This window comes from Hoplias malabaricus, chromosome 11, assembly GCF_029633855.1.
Source record: "Hoplias malabaricus isolate fHopMal1 chromosome 11, fHopMal1.hap1, whole genome shotgun sequence".
Taxonomy (NCBI): Eukaryota; Metazoa; Chordata; class Actinopteri; order Characiformes; family Erythrinidae; genus Hoplias; species Hoplias malabaricus.
Genome location: NC_089810.1, coordinates 28,918,188 through 28,941,011, shown reverse-complemented (window position 1 = coordinate 28,941,011; position 22,824 = coordinate 28,918,188). Strand labels below are relative to the sequence as shown.

Sequence of the window (22,824 nt, the reverse complement as noted above, 5' to 3'; positions counted from 1 at the left end):
GGGTCTATGTCAGTCAACTCAGGGAGAGGATGACCTGCCCTGCAGTGCACCCAAAAATACAGGTCCTTTGCTTATGAGGAGAGGCCTGTAAAAGGTGGGAGAGAAAGTCTGAAATCATATTTTGAACATTCTACATGACTGTTTTAATATAATAAACAAATAAACCAGTAACAACATTCATTAATTCATTCATTATCTGTAACCGCTTATCCAATTCAGAGTCGCGGTGGGTCCAGAGCCTACCTGGGATCATTGGGCGCAAGGCGGGATTACACCCTGGAGGGGGCGCCAGTCCTTCACAGGGCAACACAGACACATACACACACATTCACTCACACACTCACACCTACGAGTCGCCAATCCACCTACTAACGTGTGTTTTTGGACTGTGGGAGGAAACCGGAGCACCCGGAGGAAACCCACACGGACACGGGGAGAACACACCAACTCCTCACAGACAGTCACCCAGAGCGGGAATCGAATCCACAACCTCCAGGTCTCTGGAGCTGTGCGACTGCGACACTACCTGCTGCGCCACCGTGCCGCCCCCAGTAACAACAAAACAAGAAAATAAATAGAATGCAGATAATTTTAAAAATAATAATTTTAATGGGAATTTTTTGTATAGGGAGCACTCCTGTATACACGGAAGAGGCTCGGTCTTAGGCACTGCATGGTGCACAGGTGTGAAGCAGGTGACAATCCTTGTCTCGCACTGCCATCTGCTGTGCATTCTTGGATAGGCGTTCTAGTTTGGCCAAAATGCAAACGTGTACACTATTGAATTTCATCAATAATCTTGAGAGGAAGATTTAGAGGGAGATATATGAGAGGCTGTATGATTTGCCATTAAGTGGGGGCAGAAAACGTTTTAACTTTAAACTTTATATGATACATAAAAAAAAATAAAATAAAAATCAGAACACATTTCTAAATAGTTTTTTACCCCTGAGAATTAGGGGTAATTTTTACCCCCTGCGCTTATTACTGACCTAAGTCAACTTCAGCTAGTTTAGAATGCTTCAGCTAAGGTCCTTTATGAAACAAAACAAAACAAAACAAAACAAAAAATCTGATCGTATAAGCCTTGTTCGATCATGAAACATATCCACTTGGATGAGGATACTCTTTTCCTTTTACAAATGAAATTAACTAAGAATTTAAATGAACAGAATCCTCTTTTTCAGGCAAACAAATCAGTTATCTTCTGCCGCTGTCACTCAAACTGTGCTTCATGTCCAGCTGCTGATGAGGATGTCCCAGATTTATGGTGTTTGCATGAGTACGGCGAACGCCTGACTCTTCCGTGCAGACAACCATTGCAAAGCAATGAAGGCTATGTATGTATCTATAGGCCTGTTAAATTAAAAAAGAAATCAAGCTGGAATATAGCAATCACAAAATTCTTATAAAGTTTATATATTATTAACAGCAGCATATGTGGATATTAAAGTGTTCAGTAGTGTTAATAGGAACCAGACATCTGAACAGTTAAATGTGTCTAAAAGCTAATTCAACTGCAAAAAGTGAAATCTATGCAAGTAGGCTGTATTTAAGTAAATTTTACTTGTTAGATTTCATTTTCTGCAGTGAGAGAACATAAGATTGCCCTCCAAAAAGGGCTGACTGGACATAATTACTGACACAACTTCTACAATCTAAAACAAATCACTTTCACACCACTGTGTTACGGTGAGCATGTGATGGACCCAAGCACTATATATATAGTGAATCCAATAGGTGGTTAGGGTAGAAATGGAAGTGCTTTGTGAATATTTTATTATTATTTTCTTTTTCCCACTTCAAACCGGCATAACAACAAGTCCACAAACAGCAAACAAAGGAGATGCCAAGTTGGCATGCTCAGAAACAAATAACTATTAATGTAACTAATATATCTATGATCAGAGCCTTTTTATTTTAACTGCCCTTTAAAATCCAGTTTGTGTCTTTACAGCCCTTTCACATCTTAATTTTTTTTCCCCTCCCTTCAGGTTAATCTTCTCTTGTCAGCTTTTTTTTCTCTCAACCATTTTTTCTTTACAGCCTTTTCTCGTTTCTGCTTTAGCCATCTCTTTTCTATTTTATTTTCTCTTTCAAAGGTGTCTTTTATTTGTTTTTCTTCTTTTGCTGTAACCACAATTACAGTTTGCACTTTCGAAAATATTGGCTTGTGTTTGAGCCTGGCTTTATATGCAGCACTGCACAGCTGAAGCTGGTTGGTGCTGATTGTTGCTGAGGATTCTGTGAATTTGAGTCCTGAGAGCCAGATCCTCCAGCTCTTTCCCTGCACCAGCCAAGCCCCTTCCGGTTGCTGACAATTCATTCACTCATTCATTCATTCATTCATTCATTCATTATCTGTAACCGCTTATCCAGTTCAGGGTCGCGGTGGGCCCAGAGCCTACCTGGAATCACTGGGCGCAAGGCAGGAATACACCCTGGTGGGGGGGCGCCAGTCCTTCACAGGGCAACACACACATTCACTCACACACTCACACCTACGGACACTTTTGAGTCACCAATTCACCTACCAGTGTGTGTTTTTGGACTGTGGGAGGAAACCGGAGCACCCGGAGGAAACCCCGAGCACACCAACTCCTCACAGTCACCCGGAGCGGGAATCAAACCCACAACCTCCAGGCCCCTGGAGCTGTGTGACTGAAACACTACCTGCTGCGCTACTGTGCCACCCTGTTGACAATTCAAAGGAAATTGAATTATTTTTAATAGCTTTTATTTTAATTATTTATTTATTTTGGACTTCATTGATACAATACATTTTTATATATTGGTAAAAAAGTGTGGCCCTCTACTGTAATGTCTATGTAAATTTGTACACCCCTGCTGTAAACAATCGGATTAAGTGTAACATCAGCATTCATAAACAAATCTATTATCGAAGCTGAATAACAGACCACGGTGATTAGGAGATAATGGGCCTCATTCATGAAACGTAAAAAACACGAGCAAACTGTGCTGTTGATTTCACAAATGCATACGATCAAGAAAATCATCTGGAAACAAACTTTTTTTCTTCACACTGGCTCATAACACACAATTTTAGAAAGGAATATCCTATTTTGTATTGATTAATTTATATAATTGTAATCACCACTCTTATTTAGAAGATGCATTATTTTAAATAATGATAGTTTTAGGTGCCTAACATATTTGCACAATACTGCTAGTTCACTGAAGTTTGTCCTGCACAATTCTGCTTAAGGTGGGGGAGGCTGAATGGAAGCTAAAGGCGTTTATTCTTGACATGAGCTCCTTCTATGTGTTTTGGCCAATTTGACTCTCTCTGCAGTCTCTCATAGAGGGATAAATGCCTGTAGACTTGATCCTAATTTGCAAAAGTTCTTTTAAATGTGTTCGTTTTTATTCATCATGTTATTTAACATTGGGGCTGCATGAGTGCACGCAGAGTAAACGTGCCAGTTACAGTGCGTCAAGTATAACATAACTTAACACACAAACATACAAAAGAATGGATCTCGATAGTAAATGGACCAGAGAGACATCACTCAGCTAATAAACCAGTATCGTCTCCAAAGGCGTTAAAGTTCTCTGTGCAGAGCTGTTTGTTAATCAGCAGCAGCACATCATCAGCTATTGACCAAAGACCAAAAACACATTTATATTAATGATCCACATTACTGTAACTGTCTGACTACACCAGTAACAAAATAATTCAGCAAGCAATTGCTTTTTAGCTACTAAAAGTTGCTCTTAACAACAGGCTGTATTAGGAAGAGGAAATGTTATGTGAAATTGTTTTATTATGAATTAATTTACTGTTTATTTTTTTAGTTTGTGCATTTTAATTATTTTTATTAACTTTTATTTAGGGCGGCACGGCGCAGCAGGTAGTGTCGCAGACACAGAGCTCCAGGAATCTGGGGGTGGGGGTTTGAGTTCCTTAAAAAAAGTACTCACAAAAAAGTGTCCTTAGGTGTGAGTAAATGTGTGTGTGTCGCCCTGTGAAGGACTGGTGCCCCCTCCATGGTATATTCCTGCTATGAATATATTGATGAATATAAAAAAAAAACATTTACACATACATATGTTATGCTCGCGTTTCATGCATGAGGCCCACCGTCATTAAGCCCAGGAATCACAGCTCAGTGATTGTTTCATTAGGTGACAATGAAATGGTTTATTGAGCTGTGCTTGTAGATTTTGTAAGGTTCAGCTTACTTGCTTCTTATTCTGATGGAGCACAATGAAACATCATCACCCCATGGTGGAAAGCACCACCATCCCAAAAAAATTATTATTGCTTATATTATTATTATATATTATTATTTTTGGGCATGGCAGGATTTCAGATTCTCAACTGATGGTCTAAGCCTTTAAAAAAGGGTTTCTTCAAAGGTCATTTAGTAAAAGTACTAGTTTAATATCAGGATCAGGGGCTCCCAAATTCTGGAACTGTTCCCAATTTTCATGAGCGTAGTAAACAGTTCAGTAGTGCAAATCACCTGCCAGGTTTCTGAGATATAAGATATTTTTTTGTGTTCTTCTCAGGCATGAAGATGATGATGTAACATTTGGGGACGAAAATGCACAGAAGCACACCAAAACTGGATGCCAATATAGCGAATATCTCTACAGCTACGGTGAACTTTCCTGGAGAGCTGACATAGGCCGGAATGTAGGCAATCCAAACAGCACAGAATATGAGCATGCTGAAGGTGATGAACTTGGCTTCATTAAAATTATCTGGCAGCTTGCGAGCCAGAAAGGCCAGGATAAAGCAGAAGGCAGCGAGGCAGCCGATGTAGCCAAGGACGCAGCAAAACAAAGCCACAGAGCCCAGATGGCATTCCAGGATGATCCGTTCTCGGTAGAGCCAAGTGTTCTTTACCGGATAAGGGGGAGCTGTGGTCAGCCAGGCCACACAGATGCCACACTGTAGAGCGGAGCACAGTAACACACCCAGCCGCTGCTGAGGGGGGCGGAACCAACGTGCAATGTTACTCCCAGGCAGAGTGGCCCTGAAAGCCATGAGAACCACCAGAGTTTTGCTCAGGAGGCAGGAGAGACAGAGGGCGAATGTTAGGCCAAAGGCTGTGCGCCTGAGTGGACAGGCCCAGTGCGTTGGCCGACCAAGGAAGGTCAAAGCACACAGAAAGCAGAGGGTCAGTGACAACAGCAGCAGAAAGCTCAGCTCTGAGTTGTTGGCGCGAACCAGGGGTGTGTCTCTGTAATGGAGAAAAATGGCAGCCACAGTGACAGTAGCCATAACACCCAGGACAGCAATAGCTGCGAGGGCCATCCCAAAACCCTCTGTGTATGACAGAAACTCAATCTGTTTTTCCACACAGGTGTCACGCTGAAGGTTTGACCAGAGATCTTCAGGGCAGAGGCTGCATTCAGACTGGTCTGAGAACAACAAAACAAGCAAAGGATGTTACCTGATGAAATAACTTTCAATGAAGCACATGATGCATTTGATACATTTCAGTATTAAGAGCTAATTAAGGACATAATTATGAATAAACATAAATAGTAATTAACAATTTCAATAGAGCTCTGTGTGCTTTGTAGGTAACAAACTGGTCAGTTCTTTCAAGTTACCAAACATGCTTGGTAATTTGTGATGGAATAGGAAGATTTTTTTTTTTTCATTTGGCAATAAATGAAAGTGGTTTCATAATACAAGCGAGGGGACATCAGCACACAGAGACAGAAATTGTGTTGGTTCCTGTGGCTTCCACATCATCCTAAGTTTTAAGGATAGGATTCCGATATAATAATAATTGGGTTTTTTTTGCTCTCAGGTCTTACTAAACTGGAATAATTAACAGACTGTGTAATTCTGATGAATTAATGGAGGCAAAATGTGAGATATTTTCAGTGGCATGAAAAATCCTCAACCTCCATTTCTGGAGGGTAACATCACAGAGCTGTGTTTAGGATCTGCTCTCTTCCATCATGCTTGATGGCTACCAGTGGAAATTAATGTTGTACCTTAAAACGTTGCCTTCAAATTATGAGATAATACATACATTTCTAAGTACAATTCATAGGTTAAGAATCTGTGCTTTGCTCTGCCATTGTATTACTATAAGTTAATTCTGACCATGCAAAGCACTCTGTTTGGGGTATAAACGTCCCCAACAACACAGCTGTAATACCTATGCTGTTGCTAATGGAGCCCTCAGGGCAGGGCACACAGTCATAGCAGCAGACCGGTTCACCTTTACGTGTGACTTTCCTGTAGCCTGGCACACAGCTAGTTGAACACACTGATACCGGCACCTGAGAGTAGAAGGGGGAGAGGGGTGTGAGAGAGAGCTTAAAACATTTTTGAACATCCTTTCTTTTACATGCTTCTGCTAGGTGAAAATTTGTCAACACATTTGTCACACATTTTGCATGCAAATACATATTTGCTGAGTGAAATGCAGGGGGAAAAAATGTAGTCAAGAAATAAGTGTCAACATCATTACCTCCTTAGACCCTCCTTGCCACACAATGTTGTCTTGGTAGAGCAATAGCTGCTGCTCACTTGGAAGAGATGAGTCAAAGCGTCCCACTGTCACTAACCGCAGTGGCCCACCCTCAGGTCCTTTGTGCCAGTTTACGACATCATATGAACCCACAGGATCTCCATGCTCATCAAAATACACAGTGTCCCCAAACACATTGGTATAATTCACCTTTTTCAGGTACTGGATCACCTAGGAACACAAAAATTATGTTTTTACTATAGTATATTCATGGACAACTGTTTTCATCAGATACTCAGCATAAAAGGTTTTCAGTTTTGAAAGAGGGGAGAGTCGAGCTACACAAAGTCTGATGTGAAAAAAACACCATTGATCTTTCATGAAGCTCATAAAGCAAATGAGCAAAAAAGAAGTTAGTTCTCAGAACATGCCACTGAATGTGTACAGCGTTATCTGGATTGTGAGACACAGAAAAGCAATTGGTAATTACATTAAATACTAAAATGTCTTGTTTGTTTAGACTTTTGTGAAATTCTTTGGAACATATGTTTTCAGTTTTTAAAAATTAAAAAATATGCAAGGAATCTTTTGGCTGAAAATTAAACAAATGGAAGGTGGTCTCTGATTTAGCAAAATACTGTATTTCAAAACAAAATTTCTTATATAAATATTAATTCACAGAGCTGTAACGGCTTTTTTTCCAAGACAGCAGGGCTAGATTTAGTTATACCTGCCAGGGTTGCAGATTGTAAATATCTGGACACTGATTCTGTTTATCTTTGCTGCTCTCTTTCTTCTGGCACATAAGCAGGTCGTGTAGTGCATGTGCTACAGCGTATACAGCCTTGTGTAAGTTATAGGTCACTCTGAGCTGGGACACATCATTGTAGATAGTCTCTGTGTCTTCAATCCTTTCCTGTCCAGTACAGGTACGGTTATATTGGATAGGGTCAGCCATAGAACCTACTGGTGTACTCATATTAAAGGTGCAATTAAACTGCGTTTCCCAAAATTCCCTGGAAGAGGGGTTATATGGTTGCGCTATAGGCTGCAGGCTGTGTAAGAAGTTTTTGAGGCCTTGGATTTCTGCTCGGCGAATGGCAAAACCAATGGTACCACTGAGAGATGGATAGCTGGAGGATATGAGACTGGATGTTACCCAGGCTTCACTGGCCACCCATTGCTTTCCAGTCATTTTCTGTCTCAATGTCTCCTCTACAATAGGCTGGATGTCCTCTTCAATGGCGATAGCCACCAGAACATGAGCTGTAGATTCTCTTATAGTTTTCACAATGTCCTGGATCTGTTGCTGAGATGGTACCTTGGGGACAATAACCCGAAAGGCCACACACACACCCAGGCTGGTTACCTCAGTGGTAAACATGTCCATAGCCGTTCGGCCATAAGCATCATCAGACCCCATGGTCCCCACCCATGTCCAGCCAAAGCGCTTCACGAGTCGAGCCAGTGCAGCAGCCTGGTATGTGTCACTGGGGATTGTACGGAAGAAATAGGGAAACTGTTGCTTATCACTCAGGCATGCACAAGAGGAAAAGTAACTAACCTGGGAGTTTACAGAGAAAGAGGGTGGGAGAGAGGATGTGAATGAGAAGGATGAGTATTCATTTGTCCAGTCATTCAGAATGTGAGAATAGGACAAACATGACACAAATGCACTACATTTTTCCAGTTTTTCAATACATGCCTGCTTCCCTGTATGTCATGAATAACAGATTGTAATTTAAATAATACAAACCTTTAAGATTATTACATTTAGGAATATTAACTTTCCGCATTGCACTATATAAGTACTCTTTGTGATATTAAGCTAAGATAATTGGAAGTATTAAAAGTTGGTTAAATTTACACTTGGATTAAGAGGAAATGAAAAAACAAAGCAAAAAGTTGAATTAAAAACTTTAAGTTGATCTGACTCTTTTTTAATGTACAGAGAAGTGAAAATCCAGTAAACACCATGTTTGTGTCTCACCAGTGGGATGCTGAAGGGGTTAAGCATTCGGGAGATAGCCATAGACAGAGTGGACCCTGAGTCTCCGATGACCAGAGGGATTGCGGGGGATGAACATGCTCCTGTGATGTTCCTCTTCAAGGGTTGCGAGGTCACAGACAAAGCTGTTTTCATGGACAGAGCCACCAGCCAGCAGGTGTCATAGAGTCTGTAGCCCAGGGTAACATTGGGCAGTAGATCAGGGTTCTGGTTGATTTCCTCTATGAAAAAGATCATGGCCTGTGTCCAGCGAAGTGCACGCAGGTTTAATCTGAAACAAGACACTGAATTTAAGACAGAAATCAGTGGCATAATCATAGAAGCTTTCTGCACAGATCATAACGATAATCGATATTGCAGATTACAACAGATTACTTTCAGATATTTACAAAATATACTATGTTTATCACTGTTTTTATGAGGCAAATGTTGGATTGAAAGTAAAATGCATCAGTGTAACAGTGCCTCATTTTAAGTGTTCTATATGCAACATGTACAATTTAGACTAAACTGTACAGGAGACACAATTGTATTTGTACATTCCCTATATATTTTAACCTCATTTAAAGAACATTACCCATATTTACATATACAGTCATGCCCATAGATTTTGGGATGTAAATGACTACCCACATCTAGAAGCAGATTATGTCAATGGGAATTCTATGTAAAATATGATTAAGAGCTATGCTCATACTTTATCTAAAACACTTAATTATAGAAAGGAACATTTTACTTTTGGGCACTTTATCTTTTTTAAATATATAATGTATTATTACATAATGAATCAGGTGTTGGTAGAACACAGCATAACATCAAAGCCAGTAAAGGACACAGGGTTTATAATCATTGAAGCCCTTAAGAAACAAGAAGCAAAATTAATTTATGCTATTCTGTAAACAATTCATTCTGTTTAGTGCAGTTGTAGATCCGTAGCCTTCCTGTAATCACAGGGCACAAAGCTGGCACACTGCCTGGACAATGTGCCAATCCATTATAGGGCATTATGCAAACTCAATCACCCAGTCATTCCCACACTCCCATCTATGGACAATTACACCTACAAACGTGCTTTTGGATTATGGGAGGAAACACGATAACCTGGAGCACTCAGGGAGAAGACACCAAACTCCTCATAACTCCAGTGACCCAAGGTAGGCACTGAACTGACAATCACAGAGCTTTGAAGTGAAACTACCTGTTGTGTCACTGTGCTTCAGAGAGAGAGAGAGAGAGAGAGAGAGAGAGAGAGAGAGAGAGAGAGAGAGAGAGAGATGAAAATGAAAAACAGGAGCTAGTGGTCTTTACCCCTTGCATCTCCTGTTTCCTGGTGAAGTGGTGAAGCTCAGCTCCTGCTCCATGCCTTTCGAGTGGATAGGGAACATTCCAGCCAGAATCACCTGACCCTCCTTATGGACCACTGCATTGTCCAGGTTCTGCCATCGCTCACAATCCTCAGAGCCCCCATGGGTGGGGCAGAAGAAAGACAGCAGGGTCAGGACCTGAAGAAGCAGCATATTCTCACTGTCTGCACACTGGTGGTCCGCTAAGCATTTAGTGCAGAGTGGAGACTTTTATAGAGGCTGATGAATAAATAGCCTCTCTGTAGGGAAATTACAAGGCAGAGGAGGGTAAGATATGTATACAAACGCACACTTACATACAAAGAACACTACCCCCAACATGACGTCCTGAAGTGCCCCAAAAGCCAAGACAGCACTGCGACATTTTATTCCAAAAAATATGGGACACTTTAAAAAATGTAAATGAAAACAGATTGCAATAATGTGCAAATTACCCATGCCATCATGAATCTTGGCTTTTAAACTGTGCTCTGATAACAAGTCAGACTGTCCCTCTCCTCTTTAATGGAGTATTGCACTCTTTGGAGGGTTCTCCTCTTTGGTGAACCTTGAAAACCTCATTCAATGGAATTCACATTCATGCACTGTAAAAATGTTATAGAAAATCATTTTTTTGAGCACTCTCTCTAATAATTCAGATGATATCAACATGAAAAAAATATATCCTTGATGCATGATTAATGGATTGTTTACTAAAAAATACATAATTGTTACACCAACACAATCAGGAAAAGATTACTTATATTTTCATTTGTTGGATCCTTGATTGTAGGCTTAGCCATTGTTAGTCCCCACATCTCCTGACATCAGGAAACCACTGAAACAGTTGTTAAGCAAAACTAAAGAGTTTGCCACAGGGATCCTCAAAATCATACTTTGATCGAAGTATGCACTTCATCAAAAATCTTCAAAAGTATCTACAGTATAAACAAACCACTGGGCAAGTATTCAGCAGTGAAGTAATTGTTGGGGACAAATGACAATTTGAAGTTCTAGGTACCACCTAGCCTAGGGCTCTCTCAGAAGAGCATTTATGCTTATGCAAAGGTGGTTTTATGGAATTTGGGAGCCATTCATAACCCTGCAGGCATCTTCACAGAGACAGAATGAAAATAATATCATTCAGCAGTGTTGCTCCAGGCTATTTTCCTAATCAGTCTTCTATAATATCATCAGGAGACATTCAGTGCTTTTCCCAGGATCATTAGGGCTAAGTAGGGGAAATATTACTCCACTTTAGAATACTGATGCTATGCGAAACGCACATACTCAATGGTATGTCTTAAAGTTGGCTTCTACTAACATGTTTTGTGAACATTTTGATTAAAAAATAATGCTAAATTTATAGCTGATTTACATGGCTATCATATTAAAAGTGATCAATTAAATCTTACCCTTCCATGCTCAGGGTAGTCAGCTAACATGGAAACTTTACTCCTTATCACGTGGCCATAATATCTGAGGTGTGCTTCTTGCATCTTTCCACTGATTGGTGGCACTCAAAATTTCTTCCAAACATACATAATTTTTTACTTCATGAAGTTGAAGTCCTTCCTTCATTTGACCAAGCTGTGCCTTTTTCTACCAGATCTCAGAGCATGTTTGGATGGAACAGCTGGCTAATGTGAGTATCATTATGGCAGACCCTGAAATCCTTCTCCACTGAGTTTGAAATGTTTAATTATTCTTGCTTCATCACTAGTGATAGTGATACATTCATTTGTGAAAAGTTGTTCTGACAGAATCGTCTGTTCATGCTCTGTGTTCATTTCCTCCATATTTGTGCATGGTCTCAGAAAGCTTACAGATAGGAACAGAATGGAGTAGTACCATTGGAAACTGTGGAGGCAGTGTAGATGATAGTTCAAATGAAACAGGCCTGTCACATTAATTGTGTTATCAACTAATCGTACTGTGTGTGTGTATGTGTGCTTGTGTGTGTGATTGGGGTGAAACATGTTTCACAGTTGCAAACAAAGAAATAATCTGACACCATTTTACCTCCAGTTCCACTGCCGGGTCAAATTGACCCGAACAGTATCTATGTGATATAAACATGCAGGGGGTGGTTGCAAATATGTGAGAGAAACCATTTTCGTATTATATGTTGATTACACTAATTAAGGCAAGCAGACGAAGTTTCATTCTGAAAAAAATAATTTAACTATTTTTCTTAGACCTTCAAAGTTTAAAATGGGTCAATTTGACTCGCAACATAACAGGAGGGTTAAAACAGTGGCAACAATAGATGGCAATATAACAAACCTGAAAGCACATCTGAAATATAACCATCCCATATAGTTTTCTGGGAACAAACACCACGGTTGAAGAGGGGCATTCCCAACAGTGGGCCATTATGGATGTGTTTGCTCAACAAATGTAAATATAATTGTGACAGCACAAAATGGCATACTCTCACAGTTAATGTATATTTCACTTATAGCTAATATGCTGATACTTTGCACTTTTTGTTAACAAAGTTTATTTATAAACTTTATTAACAAAGTTTATTTATAATTAATTTAGGATATTTCAAATTTTTGTATATACCAATGACTTATTATCCATAATAAGTTACTTTTTAAAAGTGCATAATTGCAATAATTATAATGCTATTATATTATAATTGTATCAGTGGTGGGTTTCCTCCAGGTGCTCCGGTTTCCTCCCACAGTCCAAAAACACACGTTGGTAGGTGGATTGGCAACTCAAAAGTGTCCGTAGGTGTGAGTGTGTGAGTGAATGTGTGTGTGTCTGTGTTGCCCTGTGAAGGACTGGCGCCCCCTCCAGGGTGTATTCCCGCCTTGCACCCAATGATTCCAGGTAGGCTCTGGACCCACCGCGACCCTGAACTGGATAAACGGTTACAGATAATGAATGAATGAATGTATCAGAGGTATTTATTGGTCTTAACATGACAATAATATAATTTATCGCAATTATTTCTGGAACAGTAAAACGTCCAAAATATAGTTATGGTGACAGGCCTACTTGAGACACCACTTAGAGTCCACCCTGCTGAGCGTGCACCTGTTCCCTGCATCAAGTAAATGTATAGAACTTTTTGCATAGTTTGACATATCAAATTAATTAATATCAAACTAGATTTACCAGTGCGTAAAACATATCAGGTTTAGTAACAAACAGAAAAAGTAATAATTGTTGGACTTTATAATATTCTTCATAATAAGGCACAGGACTCACTGAGACTCCGTTCACTTTATTCAAAATGCAGTCTTCACAATATTGCAACCATTGTCTTGTTTTAATTCTGACCTGTTTCAATATAGATATCCTCCCAGAAAGTGCAGCAATATCAAATCATTTCATACCTCATCTCATATTAAATTCATTCATTCATTCATTATCTGTAACTGCTTATCCAATTCAGGGTCGGGGTGGGTCCAGACCCTACCTGGAATCATTAGGCGCAAGGCGGGAATACACCCTGGAGGGGGCGCCAGTCCTTCACAGGGCAACACACACACATTCACACCTACGGACACTTTTGAGTCGCCAAGCCACCTACCAACGTGTGTTTTTGGACTGTGGGAGGAAACCGGAGCACCCGGAGGAAACCCACGCGGACACGGGGAGAATACATCAAACTCCTCACAGACAGTCACCCGGAGTGGGAAACGAACCATGTTAAGTGTGTCATCTTCCACATCTATAATTAATAATATACTTCCAAGTTTACCAGCATCTATATCTCAGAAATATATTCAAATGAATTGTATACTGCTTAAAGCGCACCGTCCATTGTTAGATATAGATGCACCAAGTTAGATAAAGTCGCACAAAACGCAACCACAAACACAACTAGGTGCACTGTCCATTTTGAAATCAGCTGTGCCCAGGAATCCTGTTTTTCTGTTGCATAGAGGGGAACAAGATAAAAAAAAACTGGCATTTCACCTTCTTAAGTTACAACCTCCAGATTTCTCCTGATTCTTTCTCCTTCGTACAAAAGAACACAAAACAAATCATCAATGTTTCTGTGCCACGTCAGAGCAAATATGTCATTAAACATACAAACTCCATTTCCAGAAAATTGAGACATTTTGTAAAATGCAATAAAATTAAGAATCTTTAATTATTATCCTGAACATTTATTTACCAAACAACATAAAGAAAAGATGTAAAATAATGTAACCAAATTTATTGTTTAGTTATCATAAACAAATTTTGAATTTGATGCCTGCCACACACTCAAAAAAATTATGAATGGGGCAAGATAAGAGTGCAAAGTTTATTACTCATTACTCATTATAAATTCACAAGGAAAGATTTCACTGGAACAATAACGTTTTCTTACCACATAAATTAATGATATCTATGTCTTGTGTCATGAAAACATTCTTAGGGCATTACCAGTTTAAGTGTTAAAAGAACCAGAAAGCGTAAAAATATAGATCAGGAAGAGTTTAAAATAATAAATTCATAAATAATTAAACACTCCTAAGTGCTGAACTGTAACTATATTGCACTTGACTCTTTAGAAGGCTTAGAACCAGTGCTTGTAACAGTGGGAAATCTAGAATATTTTCAGTTTCACATGTTCATTCATTCACTGCCTATAACCGCTTATCCAGTTCAGGGATGCGGTGAATCCAGAACCTACCCAGAATCACTGGGTGTAAGGTGGGAAAAATTACGCAGTAACGAGTGTTTGGATGGATAAGCCGGATAATGGCTGAATAAGCATGGTCTAAAAATAAAATTATTGATGATAAAAATCATCCCAAAAAAATTTTATATTGCTGTTATTGTTACTGTTTGCTCCACGGGTGCCAAGTATGGCTGCCCACTGCTCCAAGTGTGTGTTTTCTCTGCCCCTAATAAAATGTGAGTGTGTCTGTTCACTCTCTGAGTGAATAAAATGTTAATAAAAACAATTCTTGCAGCACATAGCTTAAAAAAAAAAAAAAAAAACTTGTTACCATAAACATTACACATGTATTCATAAACTCAGATCAACATGTAATGTGAAAAATACTGTAAATTAACCTTGAGCTTTTAGGACATCTGCTAAACAAACAATAAGTAAGTAATGTGAAAGGCACAATTACTAACAGATATTATTTTCTTCTGGGAATGAAACAACTAGATACATTATTGTAGAAAAAGAGAAGAATACACAGCTGTATTGTTAGGTGTGCAAATTAATGTGCAAAAAGCATGCATCTCTGCATGTTTGAATTTGTTATATTTCTTGCTGTTTATCAATTTTACTCCAACTATCCTTATTTCTAAATGTCAATTTTAAGAGGAAATCACACTAATTTTAAAAATGCCCATAAATATTTTTTCCCTAGAAAATAAATAATACATTGAATGTCTACAAAGTTATTCAGAGTAATTTGGTGTAAAACTAAACAGAATTCATGGTGACAGAAACCATATGTCTGAAACATTTAATACCTCTGTCACCCTCACAGGAAGTTATTGCATGAAACGTTTAATAGCACCCCCCACCCCAACATACAAAAAATCTGAAAGCATGTGTAGGTTCCCTGGTGGTTTCCTAGTAAATAAAATGGCATTATACAAGTGTCTGGCTGGTTAAGTATACTTAGCACAAAAATTATGGAAATTTCAGTTTCATAGATTATTTCTTTGTTGTAACAATGCTTCTTGGCAATAAATGTTATACGGTTGGAAACCTTGTCAATCCCCTTTTAAATGGTACCACATTTGTAAGGAACATGCATTCATGGGATGAGCAATAGAGCTGAGTATGTGGGTTGCGCCCATGAAAAACCTGACAAATCTTCTCTGCCAATGCCAAACAGCTTAATTTGCTGTTGCTATTGACATTAGTTGTGAGCTTCTGGTACCCCCAGGTTCTGCCAATCAGTTGTCGGATTAGCAGCACCTGTGAGCATGGGCCCTGCAACAGTGGCCAGTAGGTGTCTGCTCCAAGAATCGGCATGCCACGTTTGACTGATCTGGATAGGGCCAGTGCGAAAGGGCAACTTCAAGCTTGTGTTTTGCAAAACAAAGTTGTGGCATTATGTGGAGTGAGCCCTAGTACCATCTCCAGATTGAAGGCCAATTTCCAAATAACGGGGGATGTCAGAGACAAGCAGCGAAGTGGGCATCCCAAGAAGACGACACCTCAAGAAGATTGTTTCTTCACCCTGTAAGCACTTAGGTACCATAGGCAGAGTTGCAGTCAAGGTTTGCAGGATGATATGGCAGACGGCTCTCTGCCCAAACAATCTGGAACAGACTGCACGCAGCCAATCTCCCGTCTTATCGGGATGCCAGAAGGCCTGACATGACTACCCTTCACCATTAGGCCAGTTTGTGCTGGTGTTCAGGAACATTATGTTCAGCAATGAGTCCAGATTCTGCCTACGGTAGTTGGATCATAGGGTCAAAGTGTGGAGAAGACGCAGAGAACAGTATGCTGATTGCTGCACCAATAGAGTAACATCTTTTGGTGGAGGCAGTGTGATGGTGTGGGGCGGCATCTCCTTCACTGGAAAAGCGAGGCTTGTCATCTTTGGAGGCAATCTCAGTGCAGTGAGATATCGCAATGAAATTCTGCAACCAGTGGCAATCCCATATCACCACAGTCTGTGGCCAAACTCTATCCTCCAAGATGACAACACTCGCCCCCACAGAGTTTATCAGAGACTACCTCTAGAATGTCTGAGTGGAGAGGATGGAATGGCCTGCCAGCATTCCTGACCTCAACTACATTGAACACCTGTGGGATCAGCTTGGGTGTGCTGTTTGAGCCAGAGTAAACAACACAACCATGTTGGCTGACTTGCGACAAATGCTGGTTGAAAAATGGGATACCATCCCACAGCAGTGTGTGACCAAGCTGCTGACCAGCATGAGGAAGAGGTGCCAGGCTGTTGTGGCTGTATATGCCACAAGCACTGAGGTTTCTGTTTGTTAAATAAATAAATTGTTAAATTGCCAATATGTCTTGTTTCTTAAAACTTCAATCATCCAATCCACCAAACGAGTCAGTGGCAGAATAATTGTTGCATGGGCACAACCCATATACTCAGCTCTACTGCTCATCCCACAAATGCACGTCTTTACAAATGTGGCACCATTTAAAAGGGAAACTAACAGGCTTTCCAGTGGTATAAGATATATTGCCAAGAGGCCTTGTTACAACAAAGAAATAATCTACTAAACACTGTCACGTCCTGTGTCTGTTTTCCTCACCATGTGCTTATTTAGCATATGGCTCGGTTTGTTGTTCTTGTCTCTTCCCTTGTCCTGCCTTAGCTCCGCCCTCTCATCAGTGTCTCCTTTGTAGTCCTGCCCTCTCGTTATCAGTCCCAGGTGTTCCTTGTCAGTGCTTTGTACATATACCCCTTTGTTTGCTGTTTTCCCTGGTCAGTTCTTGTGTGCGTGCGTGTTTTCACAGTTGTGTTCTGTTCCACTGAGTTCTAGTTTGTTTTTTTGTTTCCCTGCTCATGTTTGTTGTGTTTGCCTTGGTTTTGTTTAAATAAAGATTCCTTGCATGTTTTTTTTTTTTAATCAATGCAATTATGTATATAGAGAGACTTGTTCCTTTCAATGATATTCTCATTGTTCCAGATTACTGTCTTATGTGGAGAGAAGTTATGTGATAATTTCCATAAACGCTTGTTGATAAAATTCAAACAGATGTAAATGAAGTTTTGAGGCAGTTACAAAACAACATAAAATGTATATTATTAGGGATGAAATGCCATAAAGAGTTGGGTGCTTTTAAGCATTCTTTTAACCATTTCACTTTAAAAGTATACCACCTTAAAAGTCCTTAAAATCCAAAACTTCGTATCCACCATCCCCTCATTGGATCCTGACAAGATCTCCTTCTTCATGTGGTGATGTTTGTTTTTCCACACAAAGTTAATGAAGACGTTAATAATGTCTTTGCCGGATTAAGAGAGAACAGTAGACAAAACATGACAGTCCTTCGGCTTTGGTTAATAGAATCCTTCTTATGATGGAAAGGTCTTTTTGGAGCCACATGTTTAAAATGCTTTTAGTTTTGTTTAGTTTGGGAGGGAAGTTGAAAAACTAACATTCCATGCTCTCCTTACAAATATAAATTCCAAGATTCATTCATTCATTCATTGTCTGTAACCACTTATCCAGTTCAGGGTCGTGGTGGGTCTGGAGCCTACCTGGAATCACTGGGCGTAAGGTAGGAACACACCATGGAGGGAGCACCAGTCCTTCACAGGGTGACACTCACAACTAGGGACACTTCTTTTACTCACCAGTCCACCTGCCAATGTATGTTTTTGGACAGCGGGAGGAAACAGCAGCACCCAGTAGAAACCCACACAGACACAGGGAGAACACACCAACTCCTCACATACAGTCATCTGGAGCGAGACTTGAAGCCACATCCTCCAGGTCCCTGGAGCTGTGTGACTGCGACACTACCTGCTGCACCACCGTGCCGCCCTAAATTCTAAGATACATAACTATTTTTATGCAATGTTTTGTCCCTGGCCTTAAATAAGCATAATATTTCACATTTAGATTTGTTCCGTTTTATTTCTACTGCAGCTGAAAATATGTCTATTAGGGATATAGGATATTCAGCTTGTTGTTTGTTCTTTAAAAATCAAGCGGCATCACCAGCTAATTGAGCTATTCTTATTTCTTTACCAAAAGTAGAAAAATCTTTAAAGGCGCTATCTGTAAGATATTTATTGTAATTAGTCATAAAATATCCAGGGAGTGTGATCATAGATTAAGGAAACAGTGAAAGCTAAAACACTGCTCCCGCTCTCTGTCCAATCACAAACTGTTCTAACCCACTGCATTGCCAGGTCTACAAACAGTGTGAAATGAGCAAGTAAACAGAGTTTTTTTTTTAAATATTATTATTTTTTTAATATTTTACCAGACCCCAAAAAGCCCCACTGCTCTTCTAAAAATCTCCATGACCAGAGACGGAGTAAAATGAGAGGAAATATTGGCCTTGTGTTTAAAAAGTAGGGGCTGATTAGGTGCAGCAACATTACTGAACAAAGCCAGAGCTGGGTAGTAACAGCAAATAATTTCTTTAAAAATGTAGAAGTACAGATATCTATGTATAGGTTAAAAGGAATAAACGCCATAGGTTGTGTGTTGCATACAAGTGTCAGGACTGTGTTTTGTGTGTCTTATACAAAGAAGGTGAATATAGGTGTATTTTAAATAGAAAAATGGGAATTAAGTTTGGTTTAGAAAATCTAGCGCTTGCTTTAGCTTTGCATAGCTGTTTAAAGTGTGTAACGTGTTCTAGAGGGAGATAAAAACTACAAATCAATTCTAGATTACAGAGATTAGTTATTACCCCAGGTAAATGAGTGTTGTTGTCACGCCCTTGTCCTGTTGTGTCTGTTTTCCCTGCCATGTGCTCTCGTAGCACATGGGTCTGTTTGTTATTGTCCATGTCTCCGCTGAAGATAAAAATGTTTCTTTGAACCGTTCTCAAAGTATTTAAAATTTACCAACTCATGAGAAAATAACAAAAAGGTCCAAAATACACCCTCCCTCTTCGGGGGAGGCGTGTCCGTTACGAGAGAGTCGCAGACACCAGTCGAGTGAAGTTCAAAGCAAATCAAAGTATTTATTTAACAATACTGGATCCAGGAGAACTAACACATTGAGAACAGTGTGATACCCCTCCCAAGTGAAGCTCTGACCTCACATGATCTGACTCCAACAGTTATACCCCAGATAACGTATAGCCTGGAGGTGAGGCGTTTCTGGCTGATTAGCGTATATTAATATGCATAATTTCACGTGTTAGTACTCAGCTCTTCACATGCAAGTATTCAGGTGCCTGTTGTGACCCTGAAGACATTCTTTATCTGGCCAGGCTGACAATGGGCCTCTCTTCCCAGTCCTCTTTTCCCAAGAGAATAAAATTTAGGGAGTCAGAAATATACACTTCAAGGCCACAAACAGAAGCTACAGATCAGCGCCTCCGTGACCAACACTATGATGTCAGTGTGTTACAATCCTGGAGTGCACATCTGTTCAAGGTTAGACGTTAAGAATTAAAAATGGGTAAATATCAAGTTATCATGCCATATAGTGAAGTTAGCTTTTTTTTTACTCTTTAGGAGTAATTATCATATAGAGTTATTAGTGCAGAATCAAGCAAAAATGTTTAACTACATGTGTAAGCAATTCATAATGTAAATGCTGGTTAGTTATTCATATAAATGCATATAGGGTACAGGATTTCACACAATGAGTATGCTAATTTAACTAATCATCATTTAAGGATATTTGTCAACAAACACAAAGTAATAAAATTGTTTTCTACAACACCGCCCATGTCCCGCCTTTGTTCCTCCTCCTCGTCCAGTCAGTCAGTCGTTTCCTATGTCATGTTATTAACTCTGTCTGTCATTTCCTATGTCATGTTATTAAGTCTGTCTGTCGTGTTTGCTCTAGCCCTCTGTTTAGTTTCGGATTTAGCACTGTGTTTATGTTTAGCTTTAGCTATCTGTGTTTATTTAGCTTTCTAGGTCTCTGTTAAGTATCTCTGTCTAGGTCTCTGTTAAGTATCTCTGTCTAGGTCTGTAGTCTGTCTGTCTTTCCCGTTTACTTTAGTTCTCCGTTTTAGGTTTAGTCTGTCTACCTCTTTGTATTTTAGTTTAGTCTGCTTAGCTCCCTTTGTCTGTCTCTGTTAGCTCCCTTTCTGTTGAAGTCCTTTTTGTTTTGTTATTTTGGTTAAATATATATAACTGTGTTTTAAGCAAGTGCGTCCGCCTCCATCAGTCCACCATGTGTTCCTGACAGTTGTTCAGAAATATAAGCTTTACTTTTAAATCTTGAGTGTAGGGATGTTCTTACTGGAAATGTGTCCATAAGATCATTTGAAGCATCATTACAATCACCTCCAATGATAAGGTGTGCTTCCTTGTACTTGTTTTTAAGAGATATGTAAACATAACCTTGACTTGAGCAGAGTAATTGTAGCTATATAAGTTACAAGCTAGGAGTTATTTAGTTCAAGAGTCAAAATTATATGACATGAGTGTTTCAATTATATTCCCATTGAATTGGTTAAAAAGAATGGTGGGCAATACCTGCTGACTGAGAGGAGTGGCAAAGATAAATGTGGTCACCCCATTGTGCTTTCCAAAACTTAACATTACTTTCAACTGAATGGGTTTCTTGTAAAAAAAAATTAAATCAACATTTTTCCATCTACAAAATATAAAAATGGATATTCTTTTAGAAATATTACGAATACCATTAACATTGAGAGATATCATTTTCAAAGAACTAAAATAGTCTGCCGTCAGAGGATATATATAAAAAAGAGAAATTATTGAATTAAGTGAAGTGAATTGTATGCTTGTGAACAAAACTATATGAACTAAAGCTCTGAGCTGAAGGTGTCAGAAAATTAGATAGAACGTAAGTATAAACAAGTAGAAAACAAAATCATTACTTTTTTAGCCAAAGAAGTGAACATAGACTTTTTTTCTGGAAAACAAACTAATACAAATATTACCAACAACTATGAGACACATAATAATGAGTATGCCTGATATAAAATGATTATGCTAAAAATGCTGACACTGTGCTGGATTATTTAATGTTGACACTGTGCTGGATTATATAATTAATTACTAATCTTACTTATAAAGGATAACAAAATAACCCAATGAAGAAAAAAAAGTAAATTAAAATAATTTATTTAAGTGCACTGCTATCTGATGATTTTGCAGGCTTAATGATGTGCACTGTGTGTGAAACAATTGGGGAATGCTAGTTTTCATGGCATTGCCAATACTACAAAATACTTTTGTAGGGCAAAAATAAAAATGTAGAATCAGCCAGTTTAGATAGCAAGGAAAGTCTGTTTATAAACAGGTGACACATTTTGAAACTTCAATTTCTTATTAAATGCTTATCCTTTTGCTATTACCGAATACAGTTCTGGATGTTTATTATCCCTTTCATAAAAAAATATATATAAAAAGTGAAGTAATCATTTGAGTATGTAAGTGTTTAAATAAATATGCAATTTCCAACAGCTGTAAGGTGCTAGAAAAGCTTGAAATTTTACCTTGAAAGTGTTTCAAAAGTGCTTGAATTAGATTTTGGAAAACTGTATGAACCCTGAAATAAGAAGCCATGTTTATTTTTAATGTGGATTGTTTGTATTTCCTGCACAGCATAAGAAGAAATGTATAAAACCCATCAAGAATGTAACATATACTACAAGCTCGTTGTAATGTATGCACCATTTTAATGTGTAAGGGAACATTTGAACAAGAACCTAAAAACATAATTATCTGGTGGCTGTAGTAGTGAGGTATAAATTGCTGCTGTGAGTAGTTCTACAGTAAGCACAAATATCACTGCAGTAAATCAATACATTGATGTATAAGCTTGAAATACATGGCTGAGGAGCATTGGTCAAAATGCTTTTTAAAAAAAAATGTTTTCCTTAACATGATTCACCAAAAGGGAGTTTAGGGGCTCTAAACAATAAAACGTCTAATAAAACATAATACATTGAAAACTTAAAATATAGAAAACAGTTAAAATGTAAATGTAGATTCTGTGCTGCTTTAGAAAAATGATGCCTAGTTTTGCACTCAAACTGCTGATAGAGGATGAGTTGCTGTATTTACTCAATATTTTTTTACATTGCTCTATATTGTTGGTGACCCCTGACTACAAAGGTTGTTGTGTGGTAGGTGACACATTAAGTGGTGTACTGGATTTATCATTAATGTACTAACCCTAACCCAATTGTCATTGTATAATTTGCATCCTGGATTGATATAGTGACATGTCCATATCGTCTCTAGCCAAATCTTTGCCCATGGTCAGACCACATGCTTTGCTGCTGTAGTGAAAGCGGCCGGTCAAATGAAAGCAGCAGGTCGTAGTTTGAAGACCCCTGCTTTAGCGGCTCTCCGCAGTTAAAATAAAAGTCTCAAATCCCTTAGACCTCAGGGGCTCTGTGGACAAGCACACATGTATTATATGTTGAAAT

At 39.0% G+C, this 22,824-nt stretch overlaps 1 protein-coding gene across 1 annotated transcript; it reads right to left on the bottom strand.

Annotated features, from left to right (window-relative positions):
• Window positions 1–4,483: 4,483 nt before the first annotated feature.
• LOC136709675 (extracellular calcium-sensing receptor-like) lies at window positions 4,484–9,869 on the bottom strand. The gene is made up of 6 exons (XM_066685089.1): window positions 9,778–9,869; window positions 8,452–8,740; window positions 7,192–8,025; window positions 6,462–6,692; window positions 6,147–6,270; window positions 4,484–5,391 (listed from the first exon to the last, which is right to left on the bottom strand). The coding sequence occupies exons 1-6, from the start codon at window positions 9,852–9,854 to the stop codon at window positions 4,484–4,486; spliced, it is 2,463 nt and encodes an 820-aa protein (XP_066541186.1). The 5' UTR covers window positions 9,855–9,869.
• Window positions 9,870–22,824: the final 12,955 nt, after the last annotated feature.